This window comes from Austrofundulus limnaeus, unplaced genomic scaffold, assembly GCF_001266775.1.
Source record: "Austrofundulus limnaeus strain Quisiro unplaced genomic scaffold, Austrofundulus_limnaeus-1.0 Scaffold1031, whole genome shotgun sequence".
Lineage (NCBI taxonomy): Eukaryota > Metazoa > Chordata > Actinopteri > Cyprinodontiformes > Rivulidae > Austrofundulus > Austrofundulus limnaeus.
Genome location: NW_013953433.1, coordinates 60,815 through 82,626, shown reverse-complemented (window position 1 = coordinate 82,626; position 21,812 = coordinate 60,815). Strand labels below are relative to the sequence as shown.

At 38.4% G+C, this 21,812-nt stretch overlaps 2 protein-coding genes across 3 annotated transcripts in view; one reads left to right on the top strand and one right to left on the bottom strand.

Moving 5' to 3' along the window:
- The window catches only part of LOC106533827 (bone morphogenetic protein receptor type-1B), a gene marked incomplete at its 5' end in the record, with an annotated part of 7,530 nt that extends 2,688 nt beyond the window's left edge, over positions 1-4,842 (top strand). Inside the window, 8 exon segments of the mRNA XM_014030268.1 lie at positions 911-1,013; positions 1,822-1,918; positions 2,063-2,201; positions 2,552-2,744; positions 2,911-3,208; positions 3,309-3,484; positions 3,740-3,870; positions 3,946-4,842. Coding sequence (XP_013885722.1) covers positions 911-1,013; positions 1,822-1,918; positions 2,063-2,201; positions 2,552-2,744; positions 2,911-3,208; positions 3,309-3,484; positions 3,740-3,870; positions 3,946-4,071 — 1,263 coding nt within the window.
- Positions 4,843-5,773: 931 nt separating this feature from the next.
- The window catches only part of LOC106533826 (netrin receptor UNC5C), a 74,079-nt gene continuing 58,040 nt past the window's right edge, over positions 5,774-21,812 (bottom strand). Inside the window, exons 12-18 of one of the 2 annotated variants that reach the window (XM_014030266.1) lie at positions 21,490-21,658; positions 18,705-18,938; positions 16,279-16,428; positions 16,020-16,184; positions 11,483-11,661; positions 9,039-9,065; positions 5,774-8,879 (exon numbers count right to left, since the gene is read on the bottom strand). In XM_014030266.1, the coding sequence (XP_013885720.1) occupies positions 8,717-8,879; positions 9,039-9,065; positions 11,483-11,661; positions 16,020-16,184; positions 16,279-16,428; positions 18,705-18,938; positions 21,490-21,658 (1,087 nt within the window). In that variant the 3' untranslated portion in view covers positions 5,774-8,716. The remainder of the gene's footprint in view (positions 8,880-9,038; positions 9,066-11,482; positions 11,662-16,019; positions 16,185-16,278; positions 16,429-18,704; positions 18,939-21,489; positions 21,659-21,812) is intronic. The other variant, XM_014030267.1, reaches the window with a different exon arrangement.

The window sequence follows — 21,812 nt, the reverse complement described above, 5'->3', positions numbered from 1 at the left end:
TGCAAATTAAAAATATTGTTGTATCTGCAACTGTATTTGATCTTCATATTAGTGACAAATAACAGTAACACCAGCTTTTTGACAAGTTTAAAGTTTTGTTAAAATACATTAAAAATGTTAAAAAATAAACTACAAAAATTAATTTGATAAAGTACAAATTCAAATATAGTTGTATCTGCAACTGTATTTGATAAGGTTTGGAACTTTTAAAATATTGCATGGTCAAAACAGAAGCTGCACTTCATATTAGTGACAAACTTTGGCCTTTTTTGATGGGTTACCTTCATTTTTGCTTCTACTTTTCATTTAAAATAGGTTTCCATTCTCGGCAGGTTTCTAAGGTTCTTCTTCTACATATTAAAAAAGTAGTTAACCAACCGAGTGGCGCACTACCACTACTAATGGTGAGAAAGTGTATTGCACCTTATTCAAAATCAATGCCGCCCCATGGCCCTCTGTGGTCCAWAGTTAAAAACCTTACTTAACTCTTACTTAACCATACATTAAGTATCTCTGGTCTAAGCTACAAACAAACTTTAATATCTGGGTTCTTTTGAAGAATTTATTGTAGATCAGGGCTCTTCAACTGGTGGCCCGCCAATGGATGTCCGGCCCCTGAGCTGTTGGCTTTGAGTAACTGTGCCCCCGTGATTAATTCAGTTGAATAGCCCTGTTATAGATTATCAAACCATTGTTAATTTTTATTGTTTATTTATGCCTTGTGTTTTTGACATTTTAAGTTTTAATTAGTAACTGGTTTCTATTGTTGGATTAATTTTAATTCCAGATCAAGTCAAGTCACATTTTCAAAGCTCCCTGCAGGCTATCAAGTTTTTACTGCACAGTGGGGCAAAAAGACAAAAACAAGAAACCCAAGATCTAGTTTTTTTGATGACTTTTCTGTCCTCAGGACACAGGAAACACCTATAAGAGGAGATTGTTGGAGTGCTGTGCAGATGAAGACTACTGTAACAAAAACCTGCATCCCACACTGCCACCGCTCCAACCACCTCGTAAGTTTATCTCTTCACTTCCATACCTTCGCTTGTCTTTTTTTCTTTTCTTTTTTCCCCTCTTTGTACTCTAGTCATCAGCTACAGTGTGGAGATGGTCATTAAACATAATAAATGATAAATGAAAAAGGATGAAGCCATTCTGCCAAAGTTATAACAACATTGTCAGGAAGTCATAGCTGGTGTCAGTGAATAATGTCAAGCCGTCCTTCAGCTTTCCACAGAATCAGGAGGAAATCAAGATCTCCACTGAGTTCAACATTATACTCTGGGTGTGAGGGAGAAGCCGTATTTTTTGAGTATTTCAGAAACAGTAAGCCAAGAATCCCTGGGAAATCACAGGTCTCAGCAGATGCTGAGGGCAGAGTCATCAATCTGTAACCTTATCATAAGGGATCGGGAGGAGAATTCATCGACGAGGTCGAGGGCTTCCTCTCGCTGTCGACGTGGTCTTGAGGGAAGACAGAGTGTGCCAGAAAAAAAATGAAAAATTGATGAGTGAAATAGGATTTGTATACGATTTACTGTAGTCAACTATTTTGTGGCTTATCAGAATAAATACATTAAGGTGAAATGTCTACAGTTTTACTCTTCTATATCACTGACATTGATAATAATGCTGAATCATTGTTTGGTCTGTTTGAACTTGACTTTCTTCGATGCATTTTTGTTTCCATTTGTTGTGCATTCACCAAGAAAGGCTTGGAAAAATAAATGTTATGAAACTTTTTTTGACTTTATGTTATTATGACTGATTTTTATTGATTATATGATAGTTTCTCATTTATTTTTCATCCTTCTTGTCTAGTTTACGCTGATGGGAAGATCCACCACATGGCATTGTTGATTTCAGTCACTATCTGCATTCTTATTTTGGTTGTCATCATAGTGTTTTACTACTTCAGGTAATCAGAATCAACAGTCATCAAAACTTTTCTTACACCCAGTGCACTTCACTTCATTCTTAATGTACTCACTATAGTCTATAGCTTGTTTTTACAAGAAATTTGTGCTTTTTAATAACTGTGCTGAATAATTTTGTTTCACAGGTACAAGAGACAAGAATCTCGTCCTCGGTACAGCATTGGTCTGGAACAAGATGAGACTTACATTCCACCAGGGGAATCCCTGAAGGATTTGATTGAACAATCTCAAAGTTCAGGCTCAGGCTCAGGTCTCCCCCTGTTGGTAAGATGCCTGTAAAGCACTGCAAACACCCATTTCTAAACATTACTGTGCTGTTTTGTATGCTTACTGATTTATTTCTTTCCACTGGTGATGAAATACCAGCTGTAAATTGTACCAGACAAGTTATTTTAAATATGTGTTATCAGTTTGTGCCCTATAAAACCAGTGCAATAGAAGAAAATTGGAAATGAAAGGCTCTTGAGTTTTCAAAAAGCACTTTTACCAATAAACAAGACCAGTTGTTTATTTTCCAGATTTATATAGAAGATGGTAAAGAAGCTTAAGTTCAAAGGCACAAACACAGGTCAGAACTTATCTGTCCATTTCCTGCCCTTTTTGCCCTTCCTCAGGTCCAAAGAACGATTGCCAAGCAGATTCATATGGTGAAGCAGATCGGCAAGGGGAGGTACGGCGATGTCTGGATGGGCAAGTGGAGGGGAGAAAAGGTGGCCGTTAAAGTCTTCTTCACCACGGAGGAAGCCAGTTGGTTCAGAGAGACTGAAATTTACCAGACTGTCTTAATGAGACATGAGAACATACTTGGTAAGTCTAATGTAGTTGATGCATAGATGCAATAGTGCAAAATGTTACCTTGCACAACCAATACCCACTTGTATTTTAAACTGAGATACAGAAATTTGAAATGTGGAAACTAAAATTTCCTGCATCTCTTTTTTTTCTCTGTCTATCCCGTCCTTTCTTTCCACAGGTTTTATAGCTGCAGATATCAAAGGAACTGGCTCTTGGACCCAGCTTTACTTGATCACTGACTACCATGAAAATGGATCTTTGTATGACTACCTCAAATCAACCACTCTGGACAATAAAGCAATGTTGCGCCTTGCCTACTCCTCTGTGTCCGGACTCTGTCACCTCCACACCGAGATCTTTGGCACCCAGGGAAAGCCTGCTATTGCTCACAGGGACCTCAAGAGTAAGAACATACTGGTGAAAAGAAATGGGACTTGCTGTATCGCTGATCTTGGACTGGCGGTCAAGTTTATCAGGTGAGCGTGTCGTGGACGTCAGAAATATCACCGTCCCCTTTCATTCTAACGTGAATTGATGTTTTGCTGATATGAACTTATTGATTTTCTACCTCTATAGTGACACAAATGAAGTAGACATCCCTCCTAACACTCGAGTTGGCACGAAGCGCTACATGCCTCCTGAGGTTCTGGACGAGACTTTGAACAGAACTCATTTTCAGTCATTTATCATGGCTGACATGTACAGCTTTGGGCTCATCCTCTGGGAGATTGCACGGCGCTGTGTCTCGGGAGGTAAATAAACAGAAAAATGGGCATATTCAGGACTTTATAATTGTTTGTTTTGTGACTTCACCTATTCTCTAAGGGGATCGGGATTGACGACAGTGGTCTATCTTGGCCTTGGCCCTGCTTAGCTGTTAGCTTGTTAGTCCCATCGGAATTAAACTAAGCAACTCTAACAAATATTAAATGTTGATGACCACAAAATACTACTTCAGAAGGTCTGAACAATCCCTTTAAAGCTAAACATTTGTATCTTACTTGTAGGAATCCTGGAAGAGTATCAGTTACCATATCAGGAATCAGTTCCTACAGACCCGTCTTATGAAGACATGAGAGAGGTGGTCTGCATCAAGAGACTACGACCATCTTTTCCTAACCGATGGACCAGCGATGAGGTAACCCCATATGCTACATTCTACATGCATAAACAAACAAATGACCTCCCTTATAATGAGCCCTTATTTTCCCAGTGTTTGAGACAGATGGGGAAGCTGATAACAGAATGCTGGGCTCACAACCCGGCCTGCCGCCTCACAGCTCTGCGGGTCAAAAAGACGCTTGCCAAAATGTCAGAATCACAGGATATCAAGCTGTGACGTGCCAACACCAGCTGTGCAACGAAAGAACAATAATGATCACACTGGCTCCAACCCAGGCCATGCACACCTTTCCTTTTTTGGGAGGAAAAACCAGGAGAAACATCTTGGGGGCAACATATGATCATAAACTCTGAATCCAAATGCCAGGAACTCTGCAACCCAAGTCTTGATGAAAACAGTCATCTGTGTGTCAAGCTTTTGGCCCATCAAAGATATCAGACATGGTTTTAGATCAATTTGAGTGGCTAACACCATACAAAGGTCCCTGTGCACATGCTCCAAAGGTCTTTGAGGAAGACCCCTGGGTTGAACTTGACACTATAGCTGCAGAGATACTCAGTCTACTGACCAGGAAGTAGAATACTGTGTCTGTGCTTTCTGTGAAAGCTTCTCTACCTGTAGATGAAGGTCCGACTGACAAAACTGAAGGGATCGGGTTCAACGCAACCTGAAGCAAAACATCTCCTTTCATTCATCGTCCCACTACTGGCTTTATTATTATTAATATTATTATTATTGAGATTAATATTATTGGATTGATCACATTCTTTGTCATTCTTGACTGGGCTGACGTTATGTGAGAGATGTTTTTGACGTTTTACTGTAAATTTCTGTTTAAGGTGAAAACGTTTGTAGACACTGAAGTTTAATTTGTTTGTGCGCTGCAGTAGGCTAACTGAAGTAAAACTGCCTTTTTCCATGTAAAGCTCAAAATCTTCGAGACTAATGTGAAAAAAAAAATAAAGTTTATATGCTCCAGTAATTCTATAATGCAGTCAAGTGTGTTTTATTGCCATTTGCTGTAATGCTGTATTACTTTAACTTTAATAGCAAAGGTGCTGGTGCCCATGTCCAGCCGTTGCTTTGCAAGAGGCGTGGTGCACCCTGGACGGGTCACAAGTCCATCACAGGGCCACATAGGTGTGAGTGAGTAAATGGTTTCTCTAAGGACAATTTAGAGTTGCCAATTAATCTAACATTTATGTTTGTGGTCTATGGCAGGAAACTGGTATCCCCAGAGAAAATGTGTAAACAGAAAGGTCTCAGTCCAAGATTTGATCCTCTTAATGAAGGCAACAGCTTTACCTACTGTGCCACAGTTCTTGTCATCAGCTACTTACATTTTGAGCAAAAAAAAGTCTTTATTTACAAGTATAAACGTTTTTATACACTTGCAGTTTTTACCAAAACTCCACAACAACCAGTGAGTAAGTTTGCAGATTACAGCTGTGGGATGTATGAGCTGGTAAAAAGACACAATTAAAAATCTGAGCTTTTGAGGTGAATTTCAGTTTTTGCGTTCTAAAAAACATTACTTGAAGTAAATTCTGACAGATACTGAATTAAGATGTTAACTGATGCAGGAAATAGAAAAAAAAAAAAAAAGAAAGTGGGGGAAAAAATCAACATGAAAACAGGTCACTCTTTTTTCCCTGACAACATTGATGAAAAAGTGTATGGTCATTGAAAAAAATGTTCCAAACCTTTTTTCTGGAAGTTTCACAAAATGACCAAAAAAAAAACCTGTTAAAAAGGGTAACCTTCTTTGCAACCAAAATAAAAGTGGAATCTTTGTTGCGTATGCAGTGAATTGCTGCTGTCATTAAGTAACTCTGGTGAATTTTAGTTTTTAGAAAAATCAGCAGTTCACGTGGAAGCTAATGTGTAAACCCTTTACAAAAAAACACTTTACAAAATATTTTAGGATTGCTTATAAATATAATTTATTAATTGTCTTAAAAATTCTTTCTTACACTTTGTACAGAAAACAGTTAGAGACAGAGAGGCAAGCAATCAGCAAGATTAAGCAAGACTCTTGAAGCGTGCCAGACTTAGCAAAAAAATGGACCATTACTATCCCACACTAATCAAATCAAACCACTCATGATAGTAAAATTAAAATGCACTTTTAAAGACTGATCTAGTTACAGACTTCTATGATAACCAATGCCAAGTTTGCATAGTAGAAACTGCTTTTACAAAACAGGAAAGAATAAAAAAAACTTGAAACATACAAACTATAACCTAATTGTACTGTTCTTTTTAAATTCTGAATTTTGACAAATATAGTTAACAGTACACAACTGTACATACTGTAGATAAAAATATTTGTACATAGTTTTATATTTGAACCTCTCTCCATTTTCACATCATTCTCCGGAGGCCTAGATGTTTTATTAGAAAACGTCCTTTAACAGCACTGACAAAATGTTTATTCTGCTGGTAATCTGTAAACTTTGAAGTAATTTTTCATTGTGATGTTACGCTATTTTGAATATTAGACTTTTTTCAGTGAGTTAAAATAGCTCTTGTATGAACCAGCTTGATGTTGGTGATGAGAACATGAAAGATGCGTCGGTGTTTCCTGTGTACTCTGAAACAAATGGAACAGCCGACTTGATGTGTTTGGCTTTTATCCTTGTAAAAGTTTTCTTTTGACTTCCTCAAACTAAAGTTTATAGAAATAACTATTTTAAATTATTGTCTTGCATCTACACTCGGACTCCTAAGAACCACCTTGAGGCTTTTGCAATGTCTGCCTCTGGTTTTACACCTGTACAAAAGGTCCAGATCTTGTGAATGCACATTCCTCACAGACTAAACAAGGAAAGAAAATCAATGAGAAAAAGAAAAAAAAAATCAATGTCTGAGTGTTTCCTCCTGTGTAGACAGCCAAACGATGAAACCTGTCATGTCCAGGTAAAGATTTGACCTTTTGTACCAATCTTCAGCTCAATCTTGATCTTGTTTTAGCAGTGTTACACAAATGGTATCTTTTCACACACATTGTGAGTGGTTTCCATGCATCTCCCTGGAGCTCAGTGTTAATCATGACAAAAGTTTAATGTCCCCACAGGCATCTTAAAATTATTCAAGTGTCGCTCAAAGCAAGACCTGCATGTTTCTCACTAAATGCAAACATTTGAAATCCAGCCTAGTTTTACATTTTCCCCTTTAAATTGGCCAACTAGGTTATGTTGTTTTTAGCAGAAAGTTTTTAACTCATTTTTTTTCAAATAGACTGTGTTGCCAACAGAAATTTGGCAAACATGGGAAATGATTGATATGTCCTAATTTTTACAGTTTAAACTCAGACACATGACAAAATTAATAATAAAAAAGCTAAATTCCAATAAGCAAAATAAAGTGGTACAATGTAATTAGTATGAATGTGATAAGCATGTATTTACATTTCAGATGATAAAAAAAACAAAGTTTCATTTCTTGCCTGAAACCTTCAAAGGCCACTAGATGGCGCCAGTGACCGGAAAAATCCCAGTCTGAAAATTTACCTGACATCCTGTGACGACTGGACACTGAAAGTGTTAGTTTACATTTTGGGATAATAAATGAAAATAAGTATTTTGAACTCACTATGGTATAATTCTGTTACTTTGTATATAAGTGGATAAGAAATAAAAAACATCCATCCATCCATGCCCAGAAACAAGCCCCAACAGTCCAGCAGAAAGATTTCAGGATCTCATGCTCAGCAGCCTCACTGCTGATTGAATGGAGACACCTGAGTTTATGCTCAAGGGAAGATTGTAAAAAAATAAATAAAAATGAATAACAACTTTGAAACCAATTTTTAAAGTCTAAACCTCATTTATTGTAAAAAAAAGATTTAATGTCTCTCACAGTCATGCACCTTTAAATAGATCAGATTTTACTTGCATCTATCTGAGGAACAATCTTTGGAATGGACGTTTGGAAACAGTTGTCAGTTTTTATGACCTAAATGATCTAAAAGCATTTCGATTTGACTTTATATTGTCACGTTTCAGTCCAAATGAGAAACTCTTGAGCTCTGGCTTGTTTCTGGTCAGGACTAACAGGAAAATAATTCTGTAGCAGGAGATGATCCACACATATGGACAGCAGGATACATAGAGCGTTCCCTAAGAAACGATATAAAGGCGACAAACTGTACCGACAAACACGTACAGCCGAGGCTCACAAGAAAGAGAGCGACTTCTTCGTCTCCCCTCTCATTATCTGTTTTCCATCCAGATGGTCACCTGCCAGCACTTCCATCATCGTACGTTTCTATCCTCCCTCCCTTCTGTAATCAGTTTACCTGCTCTCTGTTTGCTCTCATCTTTTTAAAGAGTCAGGCTCAGCCACGGTGTGTACTCAATCTACCTTTCCTGGGCTCCTCTGTAATTAGTTTACCTTCTCTTCCTTTTTCCATTTCTATAGATGTTTTCAAGGTCAGTATCTGTTTCGTTTATCTTCTTTTCATGCCTCCGCTGCTTTGTTTGGTATTGAAGTATACAGAAAGATGAAAAAAATCTGGTGTTGCGATAGAAAACAGATTATTCCCCACCCCCTCTTCTTTAGGCATGTGTATGTTTTCTTTGTTCCTTATCAGGTAGGGCTACCTCTACCAACAACACCTCGCAAATACACACAAATAAAATGCAAACATAGGTCCAGAACCGGCTCGAGCGCTTGTTATTCCCGTGTCGACGTGATTACCGTGGTATTTCAAACGGCGCCCCGTCACCATGGTGACAGCTTTTCATTTACTCGCGTCTAATTGGTTCATTCAGCCCTAGCTGCAGCATCCGCCATAGAGAATTCACGTGTAACTACCGCCGGAGTTTTTGCCATTATCGTGTTTAAACACGGTGCTTTGTCAGTGTTCTGATGTCACAGAGGCGAGGCTGCTGTCGTGGCGACCCATTTCTTCCAGCACGGCAGCCAGTTCGTTTAGATCTCCGTCAGGGAAGTGCTGCGCCTCCCACAGGTCCAGGATCACACCTGTCGGGCTTGACTTGGTGGCAAAGTAATTCAAGTATCTGCAAAGGAAACACAATCGACAAAGACAAACTTCAAAAATCTGTTAACCATTTATATGTTGTTTTATTAATGTAAAAGGAAAGTTTAATGTTGAAGGCTTTAAAGAAAATAGTTTTAAAGTGGGTTTCTGTGAAAGTTTTGATTAATTATGATCTTACCTGCTACAGACAGCTCTTTGAACACCCCTCAGTTTGTGGGATGAGAAGTAGAACTGAGTTGCGCACATGAAAAAAAATTGCTAAATTTTCTCTGTCTTACAGCTTATTTACTGATGTTGTTGCTATTAATACTTGTTTTGAGCTTCTGGTACCCACTGATGCTGACAATCAGGTCAAGATTTATGCCAAAAAAGCATTGGTACAACCAAGAAATAATCTACCAAACATTACTTTTATTATTTTTTGTGCTAAGTTTATAAAAAACATATATGAAACCATATCATACTCAGTTTACAGAGGTGTTGAGGTTTTTAAACAAGCCACTCCATAAATCTCAATGAATGCTTTTTTTTCTCCCAAAAGTTGATCTAAATATGGCAGCAGGCCGCTTTAGTTTTGATATTTTGAAATAGCCATTTGCTGATTAATCAGGTTTGAACTAAAATAATCCTCTAAATTGAGGCTGTTCAAAGAGCTATCTTCAACATGTGGGGTCATGAGCTTCTCATAGAAACCCGCTTCTAATAATCTCAAATATCCCTTTAAGTATTACACTGCAAAAAATGTCCACCTAACCAAGTTTTAAAATCTTATATCCAGCCAAAAAGTCTTTCTGATCTTGTTTTGAGACTGATTTACTAAACAAGAACTGATTGTGTAAGAATAATAATCTTGTTTTCAGAATGTGTAAGATTATTTGTCTTGTTTGTCTGACAATTTGACTCAAATTGAGTCAAAAATTTCTGCCAATGGAGTAAGAAAATTTTACTTGGTAAGATTCTTGAAATACTTGGTTTGACTCAATTTTTTTCTTATTTCAAGAATCTTACCAAGTAAAATTTTCTTACTACATTGGCAGAAATCTTTGACTTAATTTGAGTCAAATTTTCAGACAAACAAGACAAATAATCTTACACATTATGAAAACAAGATTATTATGCTTACACAATCAGTTCTTGTTTAGTAAATCAGTCTCAAAACAAGATCAAAAAGACTTTTTGGCTGGATAAGAGATTTTAAAACTTGGTAAGATGGACAGTTTTTGCAGTGTAGCCTGTGTTACATCATTAATTTTAAAAATTACAAAAAACCCCTGCAAAATAAAATATGTTTTAGAAATGTTTGCATTCTAACAAGACACCTTTTGTCTTTTACTTTCATAAAATAAAACAAAATACCAAAAGAAAACTTATTAACAAAGTTTTAAAACAATTTAAATAAAAATCTAACGTGGCAGGTGAAACTCCTTCAAAAGATTTGCCATTATGTATGTTCAACTTACACCATTTTAAACTAATAGAGGAACGAAACACATGAAATCGTATTAAAGCGCAGAGATATGTCAACGATTCTTTGGGGAATTGCTGCAGCTGTCAAGAGTCAAGACCACGTTGATGGCAGAGGAAAAATCTGACACTGATCCATCTGTGACAAAGATCTCATTGCTGCTTTGAAGAGTAAAAGCCATCAGATTTCAGTCTCATGAGGATAAAAATGAGACTTTCTGTTCTGTGAATCCTGTGATTGTACCTTTGGCACATTCTGGTGCTGTTCAAATAAAAGCAAAGGCACATACCATCACTATTCTACTCCCTTCTGCCAGTTCAGGCCTACAGATATTTATTTTATTATTATTATTATTTTAATAGTTCACATTTTATTTCATTTAAAAGATCGAATAAAACCAATGTGCAGTTTATGTAAGAAAAGTTGGCTGTGAAAGCTAAGCATGCATCCTGTTTTAAGGTCCTTGATATGATGTGGCGTTTACACCAACAGGAAATGGACAATGGAATTTCCTTGTAATAGCATGTTATTGTGCTTTTTTTGGAGCATACATTTTAGTAGAAAATGTAGATGTAAACAACAATTTTGCGAGCAGTTCACCTGCTGATCAGAAATAGTTGGTGCCCACATCAAGCGGCTGCATCACGAGCCGGCTGCCTGTTGGGACAACGATGTGCACTTATGCTTAATTATCCTCTCAATATCTGGCTCTGGTTTGGAAAACAGCAAGTAAATTAACCACTAGACTGAATCATCAAGACAAACATCTGTGCATGGCAAAACTGGGAATGTTAAACTGTGAGTTGAATGGAAGCAGAAAAACAACTATTTTTGTTTGTTAAAGTAGTTTGTTTTCTTTGTTGGTTTGTGTTTTTTTTTTATTTAATTACATTACCAGATTTTTTTATTTGTGCAGCAAAATGATGTTTTGTGTAAATTAGGTGTAAAATAATTTCCAGTGACATTTTTTCTTTACTATGCATACATGGAATTGTTTCATTAGAGCACAAAATAAACTAATTTTAAACAACATTGTACTTGAGGCCATCAGCCAAGATGTGCAGGTTTTACATTCAAATTTATGTGATTTATGAGACAAATAAAGTCAAATATCAAATGTGAACAAACAAACACACGCACACAAATGCAAGCATTACCTGTCCAGGTTGAGTTTGTGGGCCAGCATCCTCCAGTCATTGCCTCTGGTCTGTGGTGCATCTAAACTTCCACACAACTTCTGTCTGATGGATAAAGGAATTCGAAAGGCATTAGGCCCAATTAAAGTTGTGATATTGCTTGCAGGGTCCATTAACGATGTATCTATACACTGGAGCTCCTGGAAAGACAAGAAAATAAAACAATACATATGAGACTTGGTGTTTAAAGAAATGTAATTTTAAAACAAAACCATCATTTCTGAACACTGATTAACAGTTTAAAGGTTGCAGGTCCAGATCCTGATTAGACATGAGATTTTTGTACAATATGTGTAGATTTAACTGATGCTTTCTCCATTTTAAACATTCCACTCCATTTATTTGCTGTAGTTTACAGCAGGACTTAGTGGGATCCTGTCTGCAGAAAGAGGCCAACGTAGAGTGAGGAAAGGACAGGCAAACCTGAGAAAACATAGCCTCAAGAGAGTGAGAAAAACTTTCATCTGTTTCTAAAAAAGAAATAAATAAAAATTGCAAAGAAACTTAAAAGATTGTTTAGACTGGATGGATTCCTATATTTTATTATGAAAAAAACCACATGTTGCCTTATGTCCAGAGACCATCCTAATAGTCAGTATACAGAAGTACAACTAAGAAAACCTTAAAATCCACATTGTTGATCATGTCCTCCCACCCGGCAGTTTAACTGATCTTATTTCAGATTCAAGTCCACTACATCCTTTTGGCGAAAGACTTGTTTGCTGTGACCAACACAGAAACTCCTGATCAATACGGGAGTGAAACAAACACAAAGATCTGCTGTCGAGCACACACTCTTTGCTCTTGCTGTCGATCTCCATTTCCTTCTAAACCTTCACATTATTCTGCCACTCCTGGGCTGAAAGGAGGCTGCAGACTAATGAATGTGTCTTGGCAGAGGGAAACGACAACTGCCACCACTGATGTGAATAAGAACTATTTACTGTGCCCACTTAGCCCCACTTTACAGCTGAAAACTGCTGCTGCTGGAGGTTGAGTGACTGATGCAAAGGGACATTTTGAAGTCCCTGCTGAAATGATAAATGGTTTAAATCTGCTTTAAAGTCTTATTTATATATTGTTTGATAGCACTAGGTGGGCGAGGCTTTCCAGAGTGCAGTTAATGCACAGCACAGGAAATAGATATGCTGACACTTTTGGCGAGGTTGTGATGTTAAGTTTAGATTTACTTATTAAATAGGGTGGGCACATAGTTCAATTCCATATCACAATCAAGTCACTATGTTACTTTCAGTTGTTATGAAAATGCTGCATATGTCAAAAATAAATTTGACTTTGCATCATAAATTATCTAAATGCCCTGAATTTGGCCTTTTAAGAACCTCCCTCTGTTTCTGACGCTAACATTTCAGCAGCTCAGCTGCAGACTCCAAGGAGGAGCTTTGAGTAAATAGGCGGGGCTTTGTACTGGCAAGTGTTTAGGCAGCTCTGCATGGTTACCACAGGCAATTGAAGGATTTCTCAAACATGCATGAATGAGTCAAAGCAACACTCTGGATATGTTTTTTTATGGTGGAATGACATAAAATGATGTAATGCTCGAAAAAGTTGATATTGCACAACCCCCCCGTCCAATTTGACTGAGACAAATATTTTGCAAATGTGTTAGAGATATAGCTGTTTCAAATTGACTAAACATTTAACTATGTATATCATTATAACAACACATGGGATCACATCAATGCAAAGAGGGATGTTTCCTGCTTTTTTCACTGGTGTAATTCTGCACATCTTTACTGATAATATTTATCATCAAAGGTCAACCCAATGAAAACAGGTGTATGGTACGAGTGCATTAAAAAATAAACCTTCGTTGTAAGGAGGCAAGAATTCACTCTGCAAGTTGATAAAATAGACTTTCTAACGGAAAATCTTGTTCATGTTTGAGAATACTCCCTCCAGCTGGACCTCCACCACGACCGATACAGTGTTACCACAGCTGCTACAACTTCTCATGACTCCTACTTATGTGCACTAGTGCCTCCATTATWGCTGGCACTGTGCTACCCCTCACCTAATGGACTTGCTGGACTTGAGTGTGAGACTCAAGAGAATGACCGATCCAAGAGGAAGAGACTTCAGTCACCATGAAAATCAGCGAACATCTCACTCAACCAAAAGACGAGAAGCAGGGTACACCCAAGGCACACTACCACACACACACACMGCTGTGTCCACCTATACATATGGGGAAAATCCATTGACTTCCATTAGTTTCTACAGCCTAACCCTGACCCCCCTATAAACCTAACCTCACATGTCCTGATGCATCTCAGTAATCCAGGTAGAAAATAATCAAAAAGAAAAAATAAGTAGGTCCTCTGGATGGGTTCTTCTTTAGTGAAACGTTTCATCTCTCCTCCAAGAAACTTCTTCAGTCTGATGAGTTTCAGGTGAACTCAGCCTTATAAGCACACCTCCACATGGACAAACAGGTCAGTCAGATGAAAAAGAGGGCCATCGCCTAACAATAGGCTTGATTAGCTTTATTGTCCATAGAGGGTCATGCGCCCCATCACGTGARTTGTGTCGGTCATTCTTTCAAGGATGAAGAGGTTCTCATCCTTGATAGAGAGGAACGTTGGTTTGAGAGAGGTGTAAAGGAAGTCATCTTTGTGAAGAAAAACCGTCCACCATTAAACAGAGGTGGAGGCCTTCTTGACCAGTTGTCCTCCTCCTACAATGCTGTTATTGCAAGTGTGACTTCGCCCCCTGTGAGCAAAAGGTGTGAATCAGGGCCCCAATGATAAACAACACAAAGACAGAAAGAGGGACAAAAACAAGGGGATGTCGAGCCCCGCCTGCATTCATTACATGCACATAACATGGCACGAGTCAGGTGATGGGGCACATGACCCTCTGTGAACAATAGGTCTAAACAAGCCTATTGTTAGGCGATGGCCCTCTTTTGCATGTGACAAACCTGTTTGTCCATGTGGAGGCAGTGCTTATAAGGCTGAGTTCACCTGAAACTCATCAGACTGAAGAAGTCTCTTGGAGGAGAGACGAAACATTTCACTAAAGAACAACCCATCCAGAGGATCTACGTATTTTTTTTTTCTTTTTGAATACCCTCACATGTACATACCTGACCATAAACCTAACCTAAATTCAGTTCACACCTTGGTCCTAACCCCATCCCACCAATGGCATTTAAACCAAACAGACTTGGCTTAGGTCCCCACATGTAGGTGTTTTGTCTTAAAATGGTCCTCATAAATCATGAAATACCCATCCACACCCACACACACACACACATCTAAGAACAATCCAGAATCTCTAACTAACCTAAACTGCATGTTTTAGGACTACATATAACAAAGAAGAAGATCCATTCATGCAGAGGGAAAATGTGCAAACTCCACACAACAAATAAATAAATAAATAAATAAATAAATAAATAAATAAATAAATAAAAATTTGAAATTAAGATCTCCTGGCTGTGAGGCAATCGGACAAGCTACTGCACCAGTGTGGCTCAAGCAGATATAGTGAGATAGAATGGTTGAGTACATACATGYCAAAAGCCCGTGCTGCAGCGGTCATTTGTTTATTCACAACAATCGTTTTCAGTTTTTAAATCCGTCTCTGTGTCCTTGTATCACATCCCTGTTTATGATCTGCATCTGTCTTTTGAGACTGAACGCATCATCTTCATCCAAATGTACACTTCATRAGTAAGTTTAAACAAGAGATAATCAGCATCTTCTTTTATCAGAAACTTGCTGGACCCTATTAGGCACTCAGTTGGTGGCAGAATGTACAAGTTGTACAGAAGTGTARCTAATAATTAAAGATAAAAGAAAGACAAAAAAGAAGTTGGCTAATTGGAAATGTATGAAAATAATAATAATGTATCCTTGAGCCAAACAGATYCCAGTGAGAATAAACTTACCCCAAATATACCAAAGATCTGAACATGTGGCCTAATAAAKAAATCAAAGGCCACTTGAGAGTTTTGGCTTAGTTTACCACAGWAACAGTTCTTTAACAGGAGAACATCTTGACCATTATCTTTATTTTGCTTAATTAGGAAAGCCAAAAAACATGCTGTTCCTTGTAAAAAAAACCTCTATCCAGCCAACTTCTTTGATTATACAAGTGTTAGCAATACACGTTTTTCAAAAGTCCAAAGCACGAGCTGTTAGCCCTAATCACCATGAAATGAAGCRGTTCACACACTGGCACGCACACAGATACACACTTCACGTGGCTTTATGGTTACACAACCAAGTAATATCAAACAGAAGTTATTCCTGTGGTGTTATGTGACCTCCAGCTGCTGTATGAATGATTGAACAAAGTCACAGAACCATGACAGGACCCTGACTAGACAGAAACACCAACAACAACAAAAAACCCACTACTTTAGGACCTTTTATACTGGGATGGAGAGGCTACAAGGTAGAAACAAGCCATCGTTAAGTTGATATCAGCATCGTCTTACAGAGTTTCGGTGCTTTTTGTGTATGTTTACCTCCTCCAAGGTGCTGCTGAGCTGAAAGATTTGTCCTTCTCCTTCTACCTGCCTCACACACAGCTTGCAGCTGAGCTCTGTGGTGGCTGAGCACAATCTCTCTAGGGTGAAGGTGCAGTGAAGAGTTCTCTGGCTGCCACTCCACACCTGGTAGAATGGGATCTCCTAAGGAGTTGACGAAGAAACACAATTTTAAGGTCCATAAATCCGAGTCAGTTCTGGGTATAGTAGTGTGTGAGCGTCAGTGTGTCTTTAACACCTGATACTTGGCGATGAGTTTGCTCTTCCAGTGTGTGTGTGGCACATCGTGGATGGACAGTCTCAGATTATGTGTGCTGTCTTTGAAGTTCAGAGTCTTTGGTTCATCCAGAAGCTTCCCTCCCATTTGGGTCTCCATCTGAAGAACCTCCTACAGAGAACAACCCCAGTGAAGGGAAAGAGAGAGGGATAATAATTTACATTGGATATGCATTTGCTTAATTTTGCTTCTTAAACTTAATTTTTACATGCAAGTCATTGCATGGAGTCTTTATCTTGTGTAAATATGGTTTAAAGGAGACATATACTTTTAAATTGTCCCACCCCCTCCAGCTGCCAGAGTGGTCCATTCTAGATTGATAGCAGAGTTACCACCATAAGGCTGTACAGAAACATTTTTTTACAAATTAATTAAAAGAAGTCAACAACAGAAGACTTGTCCATCCAGCCTTACTTGTTGAAGCCAGAGCCAGAGAAGAATGAAGACAATGAAATTGGTTAGTTGGTAAGTCCATATCTTACTTATATAATAGAGAAAACTGAAAGGGTGGAAAAACATAACTCAAAGAGAATATAAATATACCTACGCAGCACAGGGAGCGACTAAGTTCTCATTTTCTGCATTCCTAGCGTCTCCAAGCACACAACAAAACACATTTAATGGCTAAAAAAGTGGATTTTGCAAGGTATGTCCTCTTTAAATATTTTTGAAACAGAGAAAATGCTGCTTAAAAACAGAAAATTATCAAACGTTTGCTGAGGCAAAGCTCATCTGCACTGAACTAAAACCACTCACTGAGAAGGTGGACACAATCGTCATTAATAATGCTCCACTGGTTAATGTACTGCTTTTGTAAAATATACTTAGAAATAACTTACTTTCAACTTAAGGGTAAAAGTTTAAGCTGGCGGTGTTGTTTCTGCCATTATTGCCTTACATTATTTTAATTTATTTATTTTGACAATGACTCAAAGCTATTAAAGTTATTCAATTTGAACATTAGACCCCATCGAACACTAGTATTGTGATTATCACAATTGTGCTATTGTCATCATTGTGTGTTCTTTATTTAACCCATCACATGTGAGATACACCTGAGTGGAACAGCAGTCAGCTTTGTAAGCTGCTTGGGGAGCAGTTGGTGAATGGGTACATTGCTCACAGACACCCCAACATTTATGCATAACAGGGAATTGAACCTGCAACTTTTCTGTCCCAACTGAGCCACCCTAAGAAAGGATTTAACAACCAACCTGTATTATGGACAGCTGGATAACACACAAAAAAAAAAGAAAAACACAGAGGTTTCTACAGGAACCAGCTTGCCCAAGTTAGTTTGGTTAATTTACATAAATTTCTTCTAAAGCAGAAAAATGTAAGCTAAAATAAAATCAATTTAAAATGTTGTAATGTATTTGTATTTTTGAATACATCTGTGCATTTTCAATTTAAAGAGTTGGAGCAATGTATTGTTATAAATAATGCACTGCATTTGATTTCTTTGCCAATTTTATAACAAAAAAGCAGCATACTTTGCTGCATGCTGTGAATGCTTTAATTACATTTTGTATACAAAGTCCTATGGGAGTTTTAACACATCCTACATAATGAATTATGCCAATTTATCCACTAAAATCCCACCAAGGAGAATCTGATAATACGATTACCCATCAGACACAAGCATGCATTAAAGTAAACACTCATTCTGATGAAACTGACATTAACAGACTCTTGCATTAATGATCAAATGGACGAATATTAAAACAATTCTATAAGTGCATAGAAGCCTCCCTTCTCTTCAGCTTCAGATGCAGCAGCTCTCTAACTTCATTTATCCCACAACAAGTTTTCATCATTAAAAGTCCACCTTTGAACTTCTATTTCAAGTTACAACTGTTTGCTCCAACTGGTAGAGCCAAGTGCATGTTGATGTTTATGCGATTGTGTGCACGGCTGCACTGACACTTGACTTATCACCGCAAGAATAAATTACCAATGTTAATCTCTCGTATCAGATGGTCTCTGCAGTGCTTTGAATTTGTTTAAATTCTAATGCCGCTCCGTGTTGACATTGCTTGACCCTGTTTTGTTTACTGCTTCTCAGCACATCTCCAGAAGACTAGAGGTGAAGATACTTCTGTTTATGACTTTATACAATCCATCCTCGTTCGAGTTCTTAAGATGCCATTTCAAATGCAAATGATCGGGTAAGAATATTACAACGAGTGGTACGGAACAAAACTGAATCACTCACAGGACTAAAGAACGAAGCAACGCACTCAAACAAACCCTCACAGTTATTCAAATCATCAGAAAAAACGTTTCAAAGCTGTGCCCACAACAGATACGAATTGCGTGTAACAAAAAATTTACAGCTTTAATACGGTGGGCACATTTCTAATTGTATTCACATACTTCTACTTTACCTTAAGTGCATCTTGAGTGTCATCCAGGCAATAAATCCTGATGTGATAATCCAAAGTTGTGCATGAGACTGGCCCAAAAACAGCCAGCTTGAGCCTCTTGGCGGCGGCTTTGCCAATCGACTGGCCGACCAAGCAGTAAGTCCCCAGTGTCTCTGTCAGAATATGACATGCCTCCGAGTTCATCTGCACATAGCAGGGGGTGGTGAAGTTCTCCTCTCCCACTACAACCACATCCTGTTGGATCCAAACACATAAAAGTCACATTTAAAAAAAAGTCATGTTGACTTTATATGAAATAAATAATTTATCTGGTTTTAGTTTTGGAAGACATGCTTTGAGACAAACCTGAATCACAGTTTTCTGGTGGTTAAATTACAGCATTTTCTTAACTTTAAACTCAACTAAATATTGACTAAAGTAGAACCGTGTTTTGATGGTGAATAAACAGCGAAGGTTTAGCTGATTGTGAAGTGAGCCATGGTCCAGTTCCTGTATTCTCAACTTTATTTACTGTGCTTTATTTGCCCATGTAAACATTTATTGTTGAAACCTGGATGCTGGCTTTATTTGTGAGTTCACAGGCATAAAGCCATTTTCTATTTGTGAACATAACACAACTGGATGGGTGCATGGAACCTTTCCAACAAATGTAAACAACAAGTYAGTAAACATAACTGTGATTTATGTCCGATGCATTCAGCTGAAGTGAACAAGTTTTTTTCTGCATCACTAATGAACTTATGCATTAGAAGCTCAGATAATTTTACAGATTTTTTTAAAATAGTAAACCCATCAATTTAAAGTATCATGCAAAACTGGAGGGTGGTTCTGTGGGAAGAATATGAACAATTATTATCTTACCTGTTATCGACAGCTTTATAAATAAGCTCAGTTTGGACAAAAATCAATTTAATAAATTTAATTTAAACTAGATTGCCATGTAATCTCCCACAAAACATTGTGCAAATCCTATGCATATTTTTAAAGTGCAATTAATTGTAGCATTTCTGATGCAAGCTGCATTTTGGAGATTGGTGCTTTTTAATGATGGCAAAATTCCACTTTAATCTCTACCCCTAAAAGCTAATCTTCCCTGTTCAGATTAGCCTTTAGCTCATCCACCTGTTCCAAATTACACTATACTTCTACAAACTGAGATCACCAGACATGCTATCTACAACAGGTAAGATACTCTTTATTCATAAACCTTTGACAGAACCCATCTAAGACTAAGAACAAAGTATTTTGCGTCCTCACAGAATCCTCACAGAAAGGATTTTATCCAAACGATTGTGAACCTGTTCTGACAGTGCAGTGTAAACTCTGGGTGCATGTATAAGTTCTGAAGGTAAATCAAGACATACAGCCCATTTGGAAATGATGACACTTGTTCAAAGCTCTTATCTGTGAAATTTGCCCAATCTCATGCGATCCTGGCGGTTGTTCTTGTCCTTTTTTACAGCTCTCTGAAACGGGCCTGAGTTATGATAAATCCATATGGCCTTTTGAGCTCATTGGGGATGCTCGGCCTCATTGGGTTCTTGTTATCTGCCTACTGCATCTTCAGCTGTCTGCGCGAGAGTAATTGTGTGTCCTCGCCTGCAGACGCCAACGCACTGTGGAATCGATGTTCTGCATGCACACGTGTGATAAAAAATAAACAAATAAATAAATTGAGTTTTGATTCACAGTTCATGGCGAGTTTTGTTCCTACAGATGAGCTGAATCAATACAAAGAGGTAGGAAAGCAATATGGTCTGAATCTGTTATTACTGGTAATCACAACTGTGGCTGCTCCTCCCTGATATGAGGGGAATTCAATTACCTCCCACTGCCTGTTTTAGGAAAGGGGTTGGGGTGTGTGTGTGTGTTGGGGTGGGGGGGGACTTTCTGATGGGAAATGAATGTTCTACGGCAATGAGAGAAAAAAAACAAATCGACTTCATGATGAAATTCCACTTTTCATTTTTCTCATCTTTATTCACTCAAAGTCCTTCACAGCATCTCTCTCTCTCTCTCATTTTCTCATACATGTGCACACAAGGACACACACACACACACACCAAATCTTATGCATGACTAATTGTGCGGAGACATTGTGTTGAGCTGTGATAAGCAACAGAAGACGCATACGGGGGCCTTGTTGACACAGCGATGCTGCAAGACAGCCTTATCACCCACACCCACGCAGACAACGATACACACATGCGACCGCTGTCACGCACACATGGAATGGATTGCTGAGGTAGAGACTCCATGCTGACAGACACAGGAAGAAGGGGAAAGAGGGGTAGAGGAAAAGAGGATAGATAGAAATATAAGGAGAGAGATGAAAGGAAGGAATGATAGCAGGAGCATAACAAATTGCCTCTGATAGGAGTCTTCAACCCCCTGCTTGTCTGCTAGCCTGTAGGCACTTTGTGTTTACCACATTTTCTCTTCTTTTCTTCCCCCTTCCTGCCCGCATACACAGGGTATCTGTGTAATTTAGATTATTCCTCTATGTGTGGATGCCTGCGTACATAAGGCGTCTGTGTTTATGATCACGCGTTAATAAATTCGGACYAGGACGGGTGCAGCTGTGCAATAASTTACATWATTWTATATTAAAWTTTTAGCTGCSTGTGTCRATTTATACAAACATACAGTYTATTAAATAGAGCTAAACAACACACGGGCAACAAAATACAATTTTGCCTTCTCTTTATATCACAGCTCTGTAAAAATAGTCTTAAAACACACTCGGTTGACACGAACGTAGCAGATTTCTCTGCTCAACACTCACCTCCCATTCTCCCATAGCCAGCTGATTCTTGAGCTGTATAAGCCAGTCTTCCTGCACATTGTCTGCGCAGTGGTGGATGGTGAGGATCACTGGTCTGGTCAGCAGGGCTCCTGGAGGGCCACAACTCACCACTGGGCTGAGAACTGTCTGAATGTCTTCTACCGGGGGTCTGGAAAAGACAGATAACGCTGAGGTGAAAGGATCAAAGACAGAGGAAGAACGCACAGTCACCAGTTAGGGTGAGCTTCAACTGCTAAATGCTGTGACAACACACACACACACACACACACACACACACACACACACACACACACACACACACA